This window comes from Paroedura picta, chromosome 3 (genome assembly GCF_049243985.1).
Source record: "Paroedura picta isolate Pp20150507F chromosome 3, Ppicta_v3.0, whole genome shotgun sequence".
Taxonomy (NCBI): domain Eukaryota; kingdom Metazoa; phylum Chordata; class Lepidosauria; order Squamata; family Gekkonidae; genus Paroedura; species Paroedura picta.
In genome coordinates, this window is record NC_135371.1 from 91,317,230 (window position 1) to 91,335,655 (window position 18,426).

General features: G+C 43.6%; 1 protein-coding gene across 5 annotated transcripts in view; it reads right to left on the bottom strand.

The window, feature by feature from the left end:
- Positions 1–18,426, bottom strand: part of JADE2 (jade family PHD finger 2) — a 267,094-nt gene that overhangs the window by 114,422 nt on the left and 134,246 nt on the right. For 2 of the 5 annotated variants that reach the window (XM_077326826.1, XM_077326825.1), the window contains exon 2: positions 14,111–14,202. The exons of the other annotated variants lie outside the window; for them this stretch is intronic. In XM_077326826.1, coding sequence (XP_077182941.1) covers positions 14,111–14,121 — 11 coding nt within the window. In that variant the 5' untranslated portion in view covers positions 14,122–14,202. The remainder of the gene's footprint in view (positions 1–14,110; positions 14,203–18,426) is intronic. 5 annotated transcript variants of the gene reach the window in all.

Sequence of the window (18,426 nt, forward strand, 5' to 3'; positions counted from 1 at the left end):
AATAACCTTGGCCTGGCAAATTAAAAAACCAGTATAAAAAACCTTACTAAGGTCAAGACTGCTGTGCACAGAGTCTTCCCCTTAGGGTTGCCAGCTTCCCTGTGAGGCTCGCTACCCCACCTCCCTCATGTGGAGTCTGCTATGGGGAGAGAAGGGGAAGACGATTGGAAAATGCTTTGAGACACCTGAGGCTTGCTGGGTCACTGCGGCCCATTCCCAGTTCTCTCAGATCTCTCACAACCCCACATACCTCACAGGTTGACTATTGTGGAGAGACAAATGGAAAAGGTATTTGTAAACTGCTTTGAGACTCCTTTGGGTAGTAAGCAATAGGGTACAAAAATCCGTTCTTCTAAGGAGCAACCATGAAAGAAGCATGTGGGCACATAATGTTTTACCAACAGTGAAAAAATGGAAAAGAAGGAACATGGTGGACACCTGTGTACTGTGACTACCCTATGTATATTAGGGCAGAGGGGCATTTCAGTGAATGTGGCCTAATTCACACACGAAGGGAAATGACACAGAACTGGGTGGAATTGGTTGCGATGAAATCTTCCCCTAAGAAGAGTCTCCAGTCTGATTTCCCCTTCACATATCTGAGGACATGGCTCTGGAAAGCTCATCTGTAACCACTATGCCAAAATTCCCAAAGGTCAGTCCTCTCCCACACTCAACGAACATTCCACACCGCAAATTCACAGAATGTGACACCCATCTCTCCACACCCATGTCCTCATTTGCCACTATGCCACCACAACCTCCCACACAACACACACATGACAACCCCATGCCCTTACAGACTGGACAACTCCTCACCTTCCTCTTCCCACTGCGAAACTCTAGCGCTCGTTGTATTCTTGGAGACAACGGGCTTTGCCCCTAGTTAATAATAAATAATTGTTTGCTGTCTTTTAATGGAACCCCCAAAACTTGCTTTTTGATGCACACAGTTTCAGTCAATCACAGGCAACTCTCTAGGACGTTTACCATACAGACGCTGTTGCTCCGGGCTGCAGGCTGCTGGTTGAGCCAGGGCATGTTGCCCCACCTTTTCCAGCTCTGGCATGGGGGAGCATTTGGCCCAGTGTACTTTGTCTGCCCTGGATTTATGATCCTTCATGGGAGACAGGGTGGCAAGGTTCTGCTGCGCTGAAGTGCAGCGTGGGCCTGTGTTTGAAATTTTTTTTTAATTTAAAAAAATACTCCAGGCAGCTTTATGGTGCTGAGCCACCTGGGGCATATTTTGTCTACAGACAAGTGTAAAGTTCTGCATTTAGGTAGGAAAAACCAAACACCAGTATAGGATGGGGAGACTTGTCTTGGCAGTAGCATGTATGAAAAGGATCTAGGAGTCTTAAGAGACCACACATTGAACATGAGTCAACAGTGTGACTCAGTGGCTAAAAAGGCAAATGGGATTTTGGACTGAATCAAACGGAGTATCGTGTCCAGATCACGGGAGGTGATGGTACCGCTTTACTCTGCTCTGGTTCGGTCTCACTTGGAGTACTGTGTTCAGTTTTGGGCATCACAGTTGAAGAGGGATGTAGACAAACTGGAGTGTGTCCAGAGGAGGGCAACAAAGATGGTGAGGGGTTTGGAGACCAAGACGTATGAGGAAAGGTTGGGGAACTTGGTCTGTTTAGCCTGGCGAGCAGACGACAGAGGCAATTTGACAGCCACCTTCCAATATTTAAAAGGCTGCCATATAGAGGATGGAGCAGAGTTGTTTTCTCTTGCCCCGGAAGGACAGACCAGAACTAAATTCATAAGAAATTCCATCTAAACATCAGGAAGAAGTTCCTGACAGTTAGAGCGGTTTCTCAGTGGAACAGGCTTTCTCGGGAGGTGGTGGCTTCTCCATCTTTGGAAATTTTTAAGCATTGGCTGGATAGCCATCTGACGGAGAGGCTGATTCTGTGAAAGCTTAAGGGGGTGGCAGGTTACAGTGGATGAGCGATAGGATTGTGAATGTCCCGCATAGTGCAGGGGGTTGGACTAGATGACCCATGAGGTCAATTCCAACTCTATTATTCTATGATTCTATAATGCTGTGGTTGGGAGACGAGCTGGCTAGGATGGCCCAACTCTTCCCCTGCTGCACAGGACTGCCCAACATAAGCCCCATCACCCTCCAAGGCTTCAGCCCTACGTTAATTCGTGGCTTGCGGCTGGGGCTAGTCGGGCCGAAATGTGTGTGCTGGCACGCAGCACTGGAGGCATGTGGTGTGCTGGCAGCTGGGGTGAGGGCAAGGCAGCCGGGCGTCGAGGAGCACGGTGTGTGAGCCTCTAGGCCTGGGCTACCATCTCCAGAGGTGGTCGGACCGACAGACAAGGCAGGGAAGCAGAGGATCAGCATCCTCGGCAGCCAGGCAGCTTCTTGCTGCGAGGCTTGCAGCCAGCCTCTGAAGACAGGTGCTCCTGGAACCAGCGCATCGGCCTGTGCGAGCAGAAGCACAGTCCAGACATCGGATATGTCCCGGACAGCGCTCTGCTCACAGGGGCCTTTCCCAAATATTAGGGAGAACAAATGGTAAGGATTTCTATACCACCCTCACTTTCAGCTCAGGATAGTTCACATTGGAACTTCCATAATACAATGCAATAGTAAGATCTTTAACAATAGGAACTTGTAATTTAACATTCAATAATCAGCAACTCAGCTTTCTGCACTGTGATATTGTTTTTCTTCCGTTAGTGCAGTGAATCATGGGAGAGGCCACTGGGCTTCGGTTGGTGGTTGGTGGCTTATTCGCTTGTCCTGACTAAAGACTTGGTGAAAGAGCTCCCTTTTGCAGGCTCTGTGGAATTGCATTAACTCTGGCAGGGCCCTGGTGTCATCTGGGAGCTAATTCTACCACGTGGGGGCCAAGACTGAGAAAGCCCTAGCTCTGGTCGATGACAGATGAACTTCCCTGGGGCCAGGGATCACCAGTTTGTTGGTGTTGGTGGAGTGCAGTACACTTTGTGGAGCATAGGTAGAGAGGCAGTTTCTCAGATACTCAGGCCCCAGACTGAGTATGGCCTTGAAAGTGATGGCAAAACCCTGAGCCTGATCCGGTAGTCAACTCATAGCTAGAGCAGCTATTGGAGTGTGGGCCAGATGTGGGTCCTCCCAGGTCTTTCTGTAAGGAACCTGGCTGCCGCATTCTGTACCAGTTGGAGTTTCCGGATCAGGGATAAGTGTAGGCTTGTGTAGAACGCGCTGTAGAAACCCAACCAAGAGGATCACCTGGATCTGTGGCTAGGTGTTCTGAGGCACTAGTAGCTTAGCTTGACGTAAATGGGAAAATGCTACTCATGATCTGTTCCTCCATGAAAAGGGAGGTGTCAAAGATCACGCCCAGGTTCCTGGCTAAGAGTGTAACTGATAACTGCACCTCATCCAGGTCGGGCAGTCATGCTTCCTTGCTTGTCCCTTTCCTACCATACCACAGGATATTCGTCTTTGAAGGATTAAGCTTCAGACCGTTTTGCCTGAGCCATCACTGCTTCCAGGCATCTGTCTAATGAGTCTGGGGGTGAGTCAGGATAGTCTTCCATTATGAGGAAAAACTGGGTGTCATTGGTATACTGATGGCATCCCAGTCTGAACCTCCTTATCGGCTGGGCAAGAGGGCGTATAAAGATGTTAAATAGGATTAGGGAGAGAACTGCTCATTGGAGTTGACAACATGATTGGTTCTCTCCTATTGCTACCCTCTATCTGCGACCCCGAAGAAAAGAGATCAGCCACTGAAGGGCTGTCCTCGTATGCCAGTGTTGGTGAGGTGGCGAGCTAGCAGCTCGTGATCTACTGTGTCGAACGCTGCCAAGAGGTCAAATAGTATAAGCAGTGCTGACCCGCCTCAATCCAGTTGGCAGCGAAGGTTATCCATCAGGGCGACCACTGCTGTCTCAACCCCATGGCCAGGCTCGAAGCCTGACTGGGCTGTGTCTAGGACTGAAGCTTCTTCCAGGAAGAAGAAGAAGAAGAAGAAGAGTTGGTTCTTATATGCCGCTTTTCCCTACCCGAAGGAGGCTCAAAGCGGCTTACAGTCGCCTTCACATTCCTCTCCCCACAACAGACACCCTGTGGGGTGGGTGAGGCTGAGAGAGCGCTGGTATCACTGTCCGGTCAGAACAGTTTTATCAGTGCCGTGGCGAGCCCAAGGTCACCCAGCTGGCTGCATGTGGGGGAGCGGAGAATCGAACCTGGCTTGCCAGATTAGAAGTCCGCATTAGTCCGCATTAGAAGTCCGCATTCCTAACCACTACACCAAACTGGAAAGTGTCAGTTGGTCTGAAGCAGCATTTTTCACCACCTTCCCAAAAATGTGTGTGAGATGGGGCCATAGTTGGCAGGCTGCCACAGATCCAGAGATGGTTTCTTCAGCAGAGGTTGAACCAGTGCCTCCTTAAGCCCCTCTGGGAATTCTCTGTTTGAGAGGGACAGGCTGATTATCTCCCAAAGGGGAGCCCCTATCCGTTCATCCAACCTTTTGATAAACTATGAGGAGCAGAAGTCTAGGGGGCAAGTGGTGGACCTCACTGAAGTCAGTAGCAAATTTGTAAAATGTATCATAATATCAAAATTATGCAGTATGATACATCTTTGTCAAAACAGCTAATCAGTCCTTTGGGTTCAGTTGTAGTTCACAAAAACATCTGAGACATAAAAACGTCAAGGTTAGTAATTGGTCTGTCATTAATTTGCTACTGATTTACTTTTTCCTTATATCTGTACTCTTATGATCCATGTTCCATTGTCTGAGAAAGAGTGCATGCACTCAAAGGCTCATCCCTTGAATAAATCTTGGTTGGTCTTAAAAGTGCTACTGAATTTTCTTTTCTGGAAAGGGAGGGAGAGGTCAATTGCTATCAAATATTCAAATCCACCTTATGGTGATCCAGGCCAGTGACAATTGCACAGTCAGCTCACATCTTCGCTGGAATCTGACAGAAGGGACTCAGAGACTTGAGGATACAAGGGGCTACTCTGCATCTTCCTGGAGATTTCAGGAAAGGGTTCTTGGACCCACAAGGGAGTGAGAAAAATCCCACATAAAATCTCTTGGCACAGAAAGAAAAGGGCCCTGTCTGGCAGGTCTGTTCTAGTTCAATACATCTGGCAGAAGAAGCACTCACAACGGAGTTCCATCTTCATGGTCACTATTGCCACATCAAGCAGACAAAAGGGTGTCTGTCTCAACAAAGGCTCCAAGGTAATGGGAAATTTTCAGACATTATATCTGAGGTAGTGTGCATGCATACGAAAGCTCAAGCCTTGAATAAAAAATTGTTGGTCTTAAAGGTGCCACTAGACTCTAAATTTGTTTTTCAGAATTCTACAACTTCTAAGTTAAAAAGTCAGAATGACACAAACTAGAGCATGTATAGAGTGAGAGTCAGGGAACTGCATCTTTACAGCTTTCTGTTGTATTCCTTGCTCAATCTGTTGCTATGCAGAATGTATGCTTGTGGACATTTTACGTTTAATAAATTTTTGCTATTTTGAATGCCCCCAATTGTTTTCACCCCCTTCAAGGATCACTGCCCTGCCGTGGCTAGGGGGCTTGCATAGCTCAGTGAAGCTATAAGCTATGCTGTGCATGGCCACCCAAGACGGACAGGTCACAGCTGAGAGCTCTGACAAAAGGTCTGGAGAAGAAAATGGCAAACCACTCCAGTATCTTTGCCATGAAAACCCAATGGACAGTTCCAAAAGGCAAAACGATATGACGCCGGAAGATGAGCCCCTCAGATTGGAAGGTGTCCTATATGCTACTAGGGATGAGCAGACGGCTAGTACGAGTAGCTCCAGAATGAATGAAGCGACTGGGCCAAAGCCGAAAGGACGCTCAGTTGTGGAGGTAACTAGAGGTGAAAAGACAGTCCGATGCTGTAAAGATTTTTATTCCATAGGAACCTGGAACATCAGATCCATGAATCAAGGCAAGCTGGATGTGGTTAAACAAGAGATGACAAGACTGAACATCGACATTTTTGGAATCAGTGAACTAAAATGGACAGGAATGGGGGAATTTAATTCAGATTACCATCAGTTATACTACTGTGGTCAAGAATCTCACAGAAGAAATGGAGTAGCCTTCATAATCAATAAGAGAGTAGGGAAAGCAGTCTTGGGATACAATCCCCAAAATGACAGAATGATCTCAGTTCGAATCCAAGGCAAACCATTCAACATCACAGTAACCAGGTCTATGCCCCAACCACTGCTGCTGAAGAGGATGAAGTTGACCAATTCTATGAAGCCCTACAACACCCTCTAGAAGCAACGCCTAAAATGATGTGCTTATCATCATGGGGGATTGGAATGCTAAAGTAGGAAGCCAAAAGATAACCAGGATAACAGGCAAGTTTGGCCTTGGAGTACAAAATGAAGCAGGACACAGGCTGGTAGAATTTTGTCAAGAGAATGCAATGGTCATAGCAAACACTCTTTTCCAACAACCCAAGAGACGACTCTACACATGGACATCACCAGACGGTCAATACAGAAATCAGATTGACTATGTGCTCTGCAGCCAAAGATGGAGAAGTTCTTTACAGTCAGTAAAAACAAGACCAGGAGCTGATTGTGGTTCAGATCATTAGCTTCCTATTGCAAAATTTAGGCTTAAATTGAAGAATGTAGGGAAAAGCACTAGGCCACTCAGGTATGAACTAAATCATATCCCCGAATATACAGTAGAGGTGACAAATAGATTTAAGGAATTAGATCTGATAGACCGAGTGCCTGAAGAACTATGGATGGAGGTTCGCAACATTGTACAAGAGGTAGCAACTAAAACCATCCCAAAGAAAAAGAAATGCAAGAAATCAAAATGGCTGTCTGAGGAAGCTTTACAAATAGCTAAGGAGAGAAGGGAAGTGAAAGGCAAGGGAGAAAGAGAAAGATACACCCAATTGAATGCAGAATTCCAGAGAAAAGCTAGAAGAGATAATGCCTTCTTAAATGAACAGTGCAAACAAATAGAAGAAAACAATAGAATGTGGAGGACCAGAGATCTTTTCAAGAAAATTGGAGATATAAAGAGAACGTTTCATGCAAAGATGGGTATGATAAGGGACCAAAATGGTACGGACCTCACAGAAGCAGAAGAGATTTAAAAAAGGTGGCAAAATTATACAGAGGAACTATACAAGAGCGAGCTTAACATCCGTGATAACCACGATGGGGTAGTTACTGACCTGGAGCCAGACATCCTGTAATGTGAAGTCAAATGGGCTTTAGGAAGTCTGAGCAACAATAAAGCTAGTGGTGGTTACAGCATTCCAGTTGAACTATTCAAAATCTTAAAAGACGATGCCGTAAAAGTCCTACACTCAATATGCCAGCAAATTTGGAAAACTCAACAATGGCCGCAGGATTGGAAAAGGTCAGTTTACATTCCAATCCCAAAGAAGGGCAATGCCAAAGAATGTTCAAACTACCGCACCATTGCAATCATTTCTCATGCTAGCAAAGTTATGCTCAAAATCCTACAAGCTAGGCTCCAGCAATATGTGGACCGAGAACTTCCAGAAGTACAGGCAGGATTTCGAAGAGGCAGAGGAACTAGAGATCAAATTGCCAATATACGTTGGATCATGGAGAAAGCTAGGGAGTTCCAGAAGAACATCTACTTCTGCTTCATTGACTATGCTAAAGCCTTTGATTGTGTGGAGCACAACAAATTGTGGCAAGTTCTTAAAGAGATGGGAATACCAGAGCATCTTATTTGCCTCTTGAGAAACCTTTATGCAGATCAAGAAGCAACAGTGAGAACCGAGAATGGAATCACTGATAGGTTCAAAATTGAGAAAGGAGTTCGGCAAGACTGTATACTGTCGCTTTGCCTATTTAACTTTATACGGAGCACATCATGAGAAAGGCGGGGTTAGAGGAGTCACAAATTGGGATCAAGATTGCAGGAAGAAATATCAACAACTTCAGATATGCAGATGATACCACTCTAATGGCAGAAAGTGAAGAGGAACTAAAGAGCCTGTTGATGTGGGTGAAGGAGGAGAGTGCAAAAGTTGGCTTGAAACTCAACATCAAGAAAACAAAGATCATGGCATCCAGCCCTTTCAATTCCTGGCAAATAGATGGGGAAGAAATTGAGATAGTGACAGATTTTATTTTCCTGGGCTCCAAGATCACTGCAGATGGGGACTGCAGCAAAGAAATTAAAAGACGCTTGCTCCTGGAATATTACTGGATTCCTAGATGTCTGAAGTGGGGGGGGAGAGTGGTACTTGAAGGTCAGCAGGGCTAATCTGCTCCTAACTAGAACAAATCTCCAATTGAAAGTCATCATAGTGCCCCAAAGTGAATAATCGGAAGTTGTAAAAATAAATATAGTCTTATTTTTTATTTTCCTGTGAAACTTCTGGGTCCTGTACAAACATTACCTTGGAAGATTTTATACTCATGCCTGTGATGTCAGTTATGGCCACTTTTGGCTCCAGGAAGGTACTTATTCCACAATCAGACAAAATCTAATGCTCATGGGATTTTCTTTCTCCTTGCTTCTGTGAATACAGCCTTGTTAGATCAGATCCAATGATCAGCTAGTTCAGTGTTCTGCCTCCAACAGTAACCAGAGAGTTGACTCTGGGAAGCACAAACCAGATATAATAGCATTAACCTCCTTGCCCACCTCCATCATTAGGACTTGGGAGCTCTTCTGCCTTTAACATGGAGCTTACATCTGTAGTTATTACAGGTGCAAACAATCATTAGACTTACCCATCATGAATTTGAGGTTATTTTTAAGACTTCTACATTAATAGCAACATTAGCATATATCAGAATCAGACACTATTAAAGTGTAAATCACTGTTTCTACTTTATGATCCTTAGCCATATTCCACCAGCCTTTTCCTTTCCTCAGGGTCACAGCAAAAACTACGTACTGTGAGATCAGCAACTGGACTTTCCTAGAATCTTCTATTCAAGATAAATTACAACTGTGTGGTACAATAGTTTGGGGAAGGGAGATGAGGTTACCTCTTTCACCATCCAAAGCGTTCCCAATTAGCCACCCCATGCTGGTATTATTAGTCTTTTAGAAGCAAAAAGATGGCAAAAGACAGATGCTGTGCTACTTTGCAAGCCCTGCAGACTAGGGCACAGATTGGGTCGTATCCTGGGTTTTTATTCTCATCTCATATTGTGCAGGAAAATCACCAGGCACAAATGAAACAAGAAACTTGTGTGCTTGGATCTATTCAATTTTTACAACTTAAACACTTGTTTCTCATGTCACAAAGAATTAAATCATTTTCCTCCCAGCAGATATAATTCCTTTATTTTATTTTTGCCTTGTCAGATCACTATAAGGCAGTTGACAGCAACCTCCCTCATGTTTTGATTCTGAAATCAAACAAATAACCCTACCTACAGCTAAATCTGCTGGCATCAATCTTCTCATAATGTTTCCTTATGACACTAGAGGCTTTTCTCCACAAAGCTCACTAAAGGTATCACTTAGAAAAATCACATGTACAAATTACCACTTCAAGAGGGGAGGGGGGAACCCAGAATTTTTTATTTTTATAAATGATGATACTGAAATGGAGAAAAGCGAGCTTTGGCAGCTATTGAAGTCATTTACTTTTGAAGACTTCCAGAAGCAGAAAATAAGGCAATGGAACTACTACTAACCCATAAAAGATAAAATTGGACAGATGTGCTTGTTCAAAGCAAATATATGCTCTTATGTAAACCCTCCCTGCTTCAGCAAAAGGTGGAGAAACTAAGAGTCCTTGTATTGCTTTCAAAAAATGTATTACTTAAAAAGAAATATGCATTTGCAATAATTTCTGATGGGGTCAAGTCACTCTTAACCCGGTTTTCTTGCACAGAATTCATTACCTCACTCAGTTACACCATCAAGAAATTCCTAGCCCCTATGATTGCAAAGAAAATGCTCATAAATGTACATGATGTGTCTAATGATGCTTGGGTTGGGGAAGATTTATGATTCTAGACATAAGAGGATAGTCCTTCATCTCTGCTTCCCAAGGGGCTGTTCTTCCTGCACCTCCAAATTCCTGAATCTGGGTGCAGTATGGGGAAGGAAACTAAGTAATTATTCCTAATCTTCATACTCCTTTCTATCAAGAGACATTTTTAGCTGCAGAATCTGACAAGTTTAATAATATATTTTAGATCTTCTGGGCATAGTTCTGGGGAAAGCAGGCACACTTAAGTCTCATTATAGTCAACAGGATTTATATAGAGTAACGTCTGCAGTGTAGTCCTAAGCAGTTACACTCATCTAGACCCACGGATTTCAATAGATTTAGGAGGGTGTAACTCTGTTTAGGATTGCACAGTTAAATCATCATAAACTCCTCTAACTTGGACCCTGGCCAAATGTGCCCCAACTGGTTAAAGGCAAACAGGCAGGTCACAAACAGAAAGTACAACCTGTAGAACTAGGCATGCATTTTGTTTGTCATATGCATAGCAACCTTATATACCAGGAATGATCCAACCACAACTGTTGCTACAAAAATATTTGCTCCAAATAGAAACTGATTAGGAGGAGAAAAAATGGGTAGTCATTCAGAGACCCAACAGACAGCCCCTTTTTGTCTGGCAAGAGCACCATGCTAATGGAAACACATATTTATTAAATTAATTAATTGCCCACTACCTACCAGGACATAGTATAGGGCAAAATCTCAAATATTTATGTATGAGTGTAAAAATGAACTATGATTAGTTTATAGGTATTACACCATATTTTTTTCTCTTATAGATACAATTTTTTCTTATAGATACAAATGAAAGAATTAGAGGCAGGTAGAATTAGAATTAGAGGCAGGTATTTGAAGCAGGTAGAAATTTCATTGCTTATTTAAAATGAGTACAGGGTATGCATCAAATATTAATCTGATCCACTTAATATTTTTGGTAAAGCCTTGGAGGAGGACCATGTCTCATGGCTTAAGTGCCACTCATCGCTTAACACCCCACTCAGGATGGCTGTCCTGCCCCTGAGTGCCTTCTCCTCCAACCACCTTGCCTGTCTGTCCAGCAGCCATCCGATCGCCTTCCATCCCCACCCCTGACCACCCATCTCTCCTTCCACTTCCCATTTGGAAGAATCAACATTTCCCATAAGGAAGTCTCAAGTTGTGAACATTTAAAAGAATAATAATTTTAAAAAAGGAGAATTAAGGTCAGCTAATTGGCTGGAGTTTTTTCTTATATTCTGGACTAGCAAACCGACCAGTCTTCATTGCACTGTTGGCAAATATTTTATGGCAGGCTAATTAGAGAGTTCTGAGTGCTAAGGCCCTATTAGGATATTTGTAGGCATTCATGAAGACAATGGGGACAGCACTCCGGAAAGCAACTTCTTCTCAGTGTTGTTCCATGTATTTCTAAGATTCTACATGTGCTTGAGGCGCTAGAAGATGGGATTCTTTGAGCAGGGAGGTGTCACGCACTGCACATAGACATTGTCCTTAAACACTGAGAAGTAAGTATAAGGAAGAAAAAATGGTCTATATCTGCACATGTTTCTGGGTGTGGATTGAAGAGGTGTTTGCTGTCAGTTTTTCTGCCATTCTTCAGTGGCTTTCTGTTATTACACATGACACTTGCCATGCACACAACAGTGTCACACATAATGATATCCCATCACAGAAAGAGCTCTCAGGTTGAGAAGCAGGCCATGATGCCAGCTCTGACAGCTCTCAGCATACTCAGGGGCTAAAGCATGTCAGGGTATTTGCTAAGATCATATTTTCCTCTTGAAATATCACATTGTGACATAAATGCCAATATGCACGGATGCTGACAAAACAAGCAAAGAAAGCACAGCATGCTCAATGTCCTTCAGGAAAGGATTTGAATATGAGAGATTTGTGACAATTCAGTTTCCTGTTTTATTCAAAGGGTTAAATTATGCAAAGAAGGGAAGGAAATTGTTTCATTACGATATGTTATGAGAACATATAAGCAGCCTGGTTGGATCAGACCCAAAATATATGTAACTCACTTTGGGGCTTAACATATCACTTTTGTGTATCTGTGTATATCACCAGATGCCATTGTTGGCTTTGGACTACTTATGAGTAAGTTTAACAGCACTCGCCCCAATGAAGAAAATTATGGCTTTCCCCACTGCTTAGTTCTCTCTATGAAAAGTATCCATTTATTCCTAACCACTGATGCCAGTTCCTTACAGTGCCATTCTAAACAGATAAGTTTTGCCAGGATTTTGGTTGGGGCCAGTGACATGACTAACAACCATTGACACTCCCCTACTATAAGCTGCCCCAAAATTGTGGTCTGGCACAGGAAGATTGAACACCATTCAATGAGGGATGTTGATGCTGATCTTTAAGCTAGGTTGCTATTAAATCTGTTGTAACTGAATTTTTTAATTTTAATTCTTAATCACTGATCTAATAAACTATATGTTACCTGTAATGCTGTACAGGTAAGCCAAGCCAACTTGCTGGGAGGGCAGTATAAAAATCAATCAATCAATCAAATAAATAAATAAGAGTTACACCTTTCTAAGCTTAGACTTTGAATAGTGTAACTCTGCTTACTTAAGACAGCAGTAAAAAGGTAAAGGTATCCCCTATGCAAGCACCGGGTCATGTCTGACCCTTGGGGTGACACCCTCTAGCGTTTTCATGGCAGACTCATTACGGGGTGGTTTGCCAGTGCCTTCCCCAGTCATTACCATTTACCCCCCAGCAAGCTGGGTACTCATTTTACCGACCTCGGAAGGATGGAAGGCTGAGTCAACCTTGAGCCGGCTGCTGGGATCGAACTCCCAACCTCATGGGAAGACAGCAGTGCTGATCTGTATTTTTATTCATAGACTGCAACGTTCACTAATAAGCATTTGGTGATAGACTTTATCAGAAGCTTTTTAAAAGTTCACATATATAATGTCTCCCAAATTACAGATACCAACATGTTTGCTGGTCAAACATCTCTGACTAATACAACTATATGAGAAAGGAAAGGTATATAATGATTTCAATTCCTATATCTGAAAATAATAAATGTAACCTACAGCAAGCTTTACAAAGCATTACAAAAATAAAAGTATAACGAGTAGATGGTTAAGCTAACAATACTCCCAGATGTACTATTGGCATCTGAATCTGCCCAGCTGAAAGTCTGAAATTCTGAGGGCCATTCCGCACGACTTTAATATAGCACCAGTCTTACATTTTGTTTTCGCCACTAAAACTACATTCCGCATGACATCATGAGCAATCTGCAACACTCGGGAAAACACTCGGGAATCGGGAAAAGTGGATTCACCCTCAGAAAATTGCTACACTCCTGCCAACAACCTGCATGTGCATTCTCAATGTAGCGGTTGCAACAAAGTCCCTTCCCCTGGTTCCCTCCTCCGAACTTCTGGCGAAGCGATCACCATTTTTTTCCCCTCGGAGCGGGAAAAGCAACAAACCAGCGAGGCTTCATTCACCCAGAGAGGCTTCTCTGGCTACAGTCCCTCCACAGAAGTGCTTTGAAGCTCCCCTAAGTCCCCAAGCACAACACAGCCCCCTGTTCACCAGTTCCCTTTAATTTTGGGCAAAAATCACGCCCGTGCTGGGGGGGGGGATTTTTTTTCCACTCGGGGGAGCGTGGTAATGATGAATCGCCAGCTCACACACCAGCTAGATGGGTCTCTACGTTGCGAAGAATCAAGGCATATTCGTTGCAACTTGTGTGTGTATTTTTCAAAAAACTGTGCTTAAAGGGAAAGGGTCTTTTCGGGAGCATGATAACAACTGCCCATTGGCTGTTCCGTTTGATTGATGGCCAGGGGCGGGAACAAGCACAGACAAAAATCACTTCCTTTCTAGCGATTCCTGCGAGACTGGAAACCTGTGGGGAACGAATGAAAGGTATGCGGAACGCCGAGATTCCACTATTTAAAATAGCGTTTCCGCTTTGTGAAAGCAATTGGCAACATTGGTCCTTGTGCGGAATGGCCCTGATTTAACTCCTCCCCCAAAAAACTCTTGTGGTATCAGGTATGGTTGCTAGCAGGCCTGAAGAAAAAAAATGTCCTGTACCTTTAACAGAGGCTTAATCTGATGTTATTTACCGTGTGATGTTATTTACCTTAATGCCATGAAAATCTTCAGCTGCCCATTTCCACAAATTAAGCCTCTTATTATAGGGGCAGGACATTTTCTCCAGACCAGCTGGCAACCCTGGTATCAAAGAGAGCAACACAATATTGAAATGTCTTTAAACAGCATTAAAAAAAATAACTTAAAAAGAGACAATGCGGGACAAAGTAATCCCATCACAATTTATGAAGAGCTGGGATACACATCTAAGCTTTAGTAATGGCATCTCTGCACCAAAGTCAGTTTTATACCATAATCAATTCAGACTGTCATTCACTAGCTTTTAAATTATGGTTATATCTCTAAAGATTTATTCCTTAACAGGATAACTAATTTCTTTCTACTTGGAAAAGTAATTACAGACAACTTTTTTCAGAACTTATCAGATCAAAGATCTCACTTTAGAATCTCCAATTAAACACTAAATAGATATTTAAATTTTTTTTTAAATATGTAACACTTGTATGCCACTTTGCTGCTCAAACAGATAATAAACATCAAAACTTTTCAGCATTAAAACATCAAAACATTAAAGCACCTTTTAAAACAGATAAATTATTATTTCATAAAACATATAAACATAAAAACACACATAACACAATAAAAAAGATAGCAAGTAACAGTTAGTGGTGAATTGACAAAAAAACAAACAAAACCTCACCCACTAGAGGAAGAAAATGATGGAAGGAGAAAGATAACTCTCCCTGGGAGGGTGCTCTAAATATCTGGTGCCACAGCCAAGAAGGCCCTTTCTTGGGTTGCCACCCATCCAGCCTCAAATGGCTACATGGATGGCGCCCAAAGCAAGACCTCTACAACAGTGGTCCCCAACCTTTCTATCACCGGGGACCACTCAACGCTTGACAATTTTACTGAGGCCCGGTGGGGGGGGGAGAGTATACTCCTCTACTCTCAACCACTGCCCTAACGCTCTCTGACTCTGATCGCTATGGTAATGTTTAAACATCCCTTCAAAATAAGATACAGACACGCCGCAACAATGAACATAAGGAACATTTTATTTTCATGGAAATTTTAACTCATGACAATGACAAATCAGTGGGAACCGTGAGCTTTTTTCTCTGCAACGAGATAGTCCCATGTGCGCCTGCTGGATCGTGGATGAAGTAAAGGGCCGGGGGGGGGAAGAAGGCGTCCTTCGCGGCCCACCTCCAGTTAGTCGACGGACCACATGTGGTTCGCGGCCCACAGGTTGGGGATCACTACTCTACAAGATGACCTTAATGGATGGGTACATTTGTAGATCAGAAGAAGCAACTCCTTAGCAGACCCAACTGAAATGTGTCTTTAAAAATGTGATGAGTACTGATAAACTACAAACACCACTACTCTCAACATAAGTTTAACTTAACTGTGTAAAGCCATGTGACAAGCACTTTAAAATGCAAAACTTAGTGTTCTTTTGCAAATTGCTCAGGCCACAATAAATGTTCTTCTTCGTCATTGCCTCTAAGAATGTCTGAGCGGATCCAGCTACACAGCATGATCAAGCTTTAAGCCTTTATTAATCCTACTTATATAACTCGCTTACAGAACAGTCAGCTTGCAACAGGTGATAGTTTGAAATGTGTCCAACTGATGATCTGCAGAAAGCACTGGACTTTGAACCTCAGTGGAAAGAAGGCTTTATTTTTAGCCTGACATAAAAGTGCAAAGATCATTCTGTGTGCATAATCAAGGCAGCTTTTCCATGAACAAAGGCAACCAGCTACAAGTACTTCGGCAGGTTTATTTAGGGGCAATTGCCTGATGCCTGATTTCTGTCTCATTTGCACACTACATATATTCCCAACTCCCCTCCCCCCCGCCTCACAACAAAGGATCATCATCATGCTAAATAAAGTCAAGAAATGGTATCCCACAGTTCCGATTTGGATAGGAGAGACAATCCTTTGCACTAAAGAGGTATCCTAGGAATAAATGGAAAGGTCCCTCTCTACAAGAGTTCTCAGGAAAAGGTTCATTCTATGCAATTGTTAATCCTGGTCCTTCCTCTAACAATGCACAGTCTATATACAGAGCCATGATCCAAAGATTTCCCTTTGAAAATAAGTATTTTAAGGATGCTCATAGTATCAAAAGGCAATTGCTGGCAGGAACTTGCCAAGAGGCTGGTTCATGCAGGCCACGGACAGCTGCTGGAATTTTAGACTCCGATACTAATACATGTACAAACTGCAGGTGGACGGGGAAGCCTTTGGACGTTGTCGGTGCATATGATACTTTACCATGATATCTAAAGGTTCATGTTCAAAGTGCTGGTAGCTTGCAGAGAGCTCACAATTCTTGAATAATTAATAGGGTATGTCATCCCTGAGGGTTTCTGTCCAAAACTATCACTTTGTAGAAGGAAATTTGAAACGAAGCCCTGCTGAAGCTAGAGGTGAGATATTTTCCACCAGAGAGAAATACGTCTTCCTCCAGTCTAGCGATCACCTGTCTAATGTTGATAATGGCTACAAGCAACTAAGAACCTGAGGATATAGGCTAACCGTATTTCAAATGGCACTCGGTAGTAGTGTTAAAAATGTAATCATGGAGGAGAAAACGCTGACGGAATTCTGTTATTTTGGCAGCCCAGTCCTGAGGGGCTACTTCAGTTGAAAACAAGGGTATATACACTGGTTAAAGTAGCATCCCAGCACAGCAAATGGTACAGAGTCACACAGATGGCTTCCTCCCCTTACAAAAAAAACCCTAAAAAAGACAGCCCATGACAGCTTGGTGGTGTTGCCCCTCTTGTTGGGGCTCCAATGAACTGCAAAGAGATTAAACCCCAGCACTAGTGGCAAACTAAAGGGTTGTGGGCTTTCAGCAGACCAGGGTAACCTTGACCCTGACATGCTGCAGCAGTTCAATAACCAGCAGGGTTAGCCAGTTACTAGTACATTACTAAATTGTAAGCTTTGTCCATGAGGCTGGGAGTTCAATCCCAGCAGCCGGCTCAAGGTTGACTCAGCCTTCCATCCTTCTGAGGTCGGTAAAATGAGTCCCCAGCTTGCTGGGGGGTAAACGGTAATGACTGGGGAAGGCACTGGCAAACCACCCCGTATTGAGTCTGCCATGAAAACGCTAGAGGGCGTCACCCCAAGTCTCAGACATGACCCAGTGCTTGCACAGGGGATACCTTTACCCTTAATGTGACTTTTGTAAGGTGGAGAAGAGCTGGTATTTTGTACCCTGCTTTTTAATATCTAAAGGAGTCTCAAAATGGCTTACAATCCCTTCCCCTTTCTCTCCCCAGAGAGCACTAAGACAACTGTGAGTGGCCCAAAGTCACCCAGCTGGCTGCACGTGGAGGAGGAGGAGTGGGGAATCAAACCCAGTTCTAGAGGCTGCTGCTCTTAACCATGAAACCAAGCTGGGTCTCAAAGAGAACAAAGCTGAGCAATTTAAAACATACATCTACATTCTAGATCAGTTGTTTTCAACCTTCCTAATGCTGTGACCCTTTAATATAGTTCCACATGTTGTGGTAACCCCCAACCATAAAATTACACAAGTGTTCTTTCGCAGAAATTAAACCAAAAATTAGAAAAACAGAAGAGTTGGTTATTATATACCGCTACCCGAAGGGGGCTCAAAGCGGCTTACAGTAGCCTTCCCTTTCCTCTCCCCACAACAGACACCCTGTGAGGTGGGTGAGGCTGAGAGAGCCCTGATATCACTGCTTGGTCAGAACAGTTTTATCACTGTTGTGGCGAATCCAAGGTCACCCAGCTGGCTGCATGTGGAGGAGTGTGTTTAAACTACAAGTACAACAATATAGGCTAGATATCAGGAAAAAATTTCACAGTCAGAGTAGTTCAGCAGTGGAATAGCTGCCTAAGGAGGTGGTGAGCTCCCCCTCACTGGCAGTCTTCAAACAAAGGTTGGATACACACTTTTCTTGGATGCTTTAGGGTGCTTAGGGCTGATCCTGCGTTGAGCAGGGAGTTGGACTAGATGGCCTGTATGGCCCCTTCCAACTCTATGATTCTGTGATTGTACATAAATTGTTTTTTTCCAGGGTTTCTCAGTTCAGTTCTGCCTCTTGTCTCACCATGCTGATCTCACTGTTTTCCACTGCTCCAGACAGACGAACGCTCTGTCTCAATTTACCCTGCAAGGCTGTTGTGTTAATGAAATGGAAGAGGAATGATGTCAGCCACTTTGGGACCCCCTTGGAGAGAAGGGCAGGGTACAAACTGTAAAGAAATGATTTGGAAGAACAGAAATTGAGTCCAGGGGCCCCTTTAAGATGACCAAAGAGGTGTGAGCTTTCATGTGCAGGCACCCTCCCTC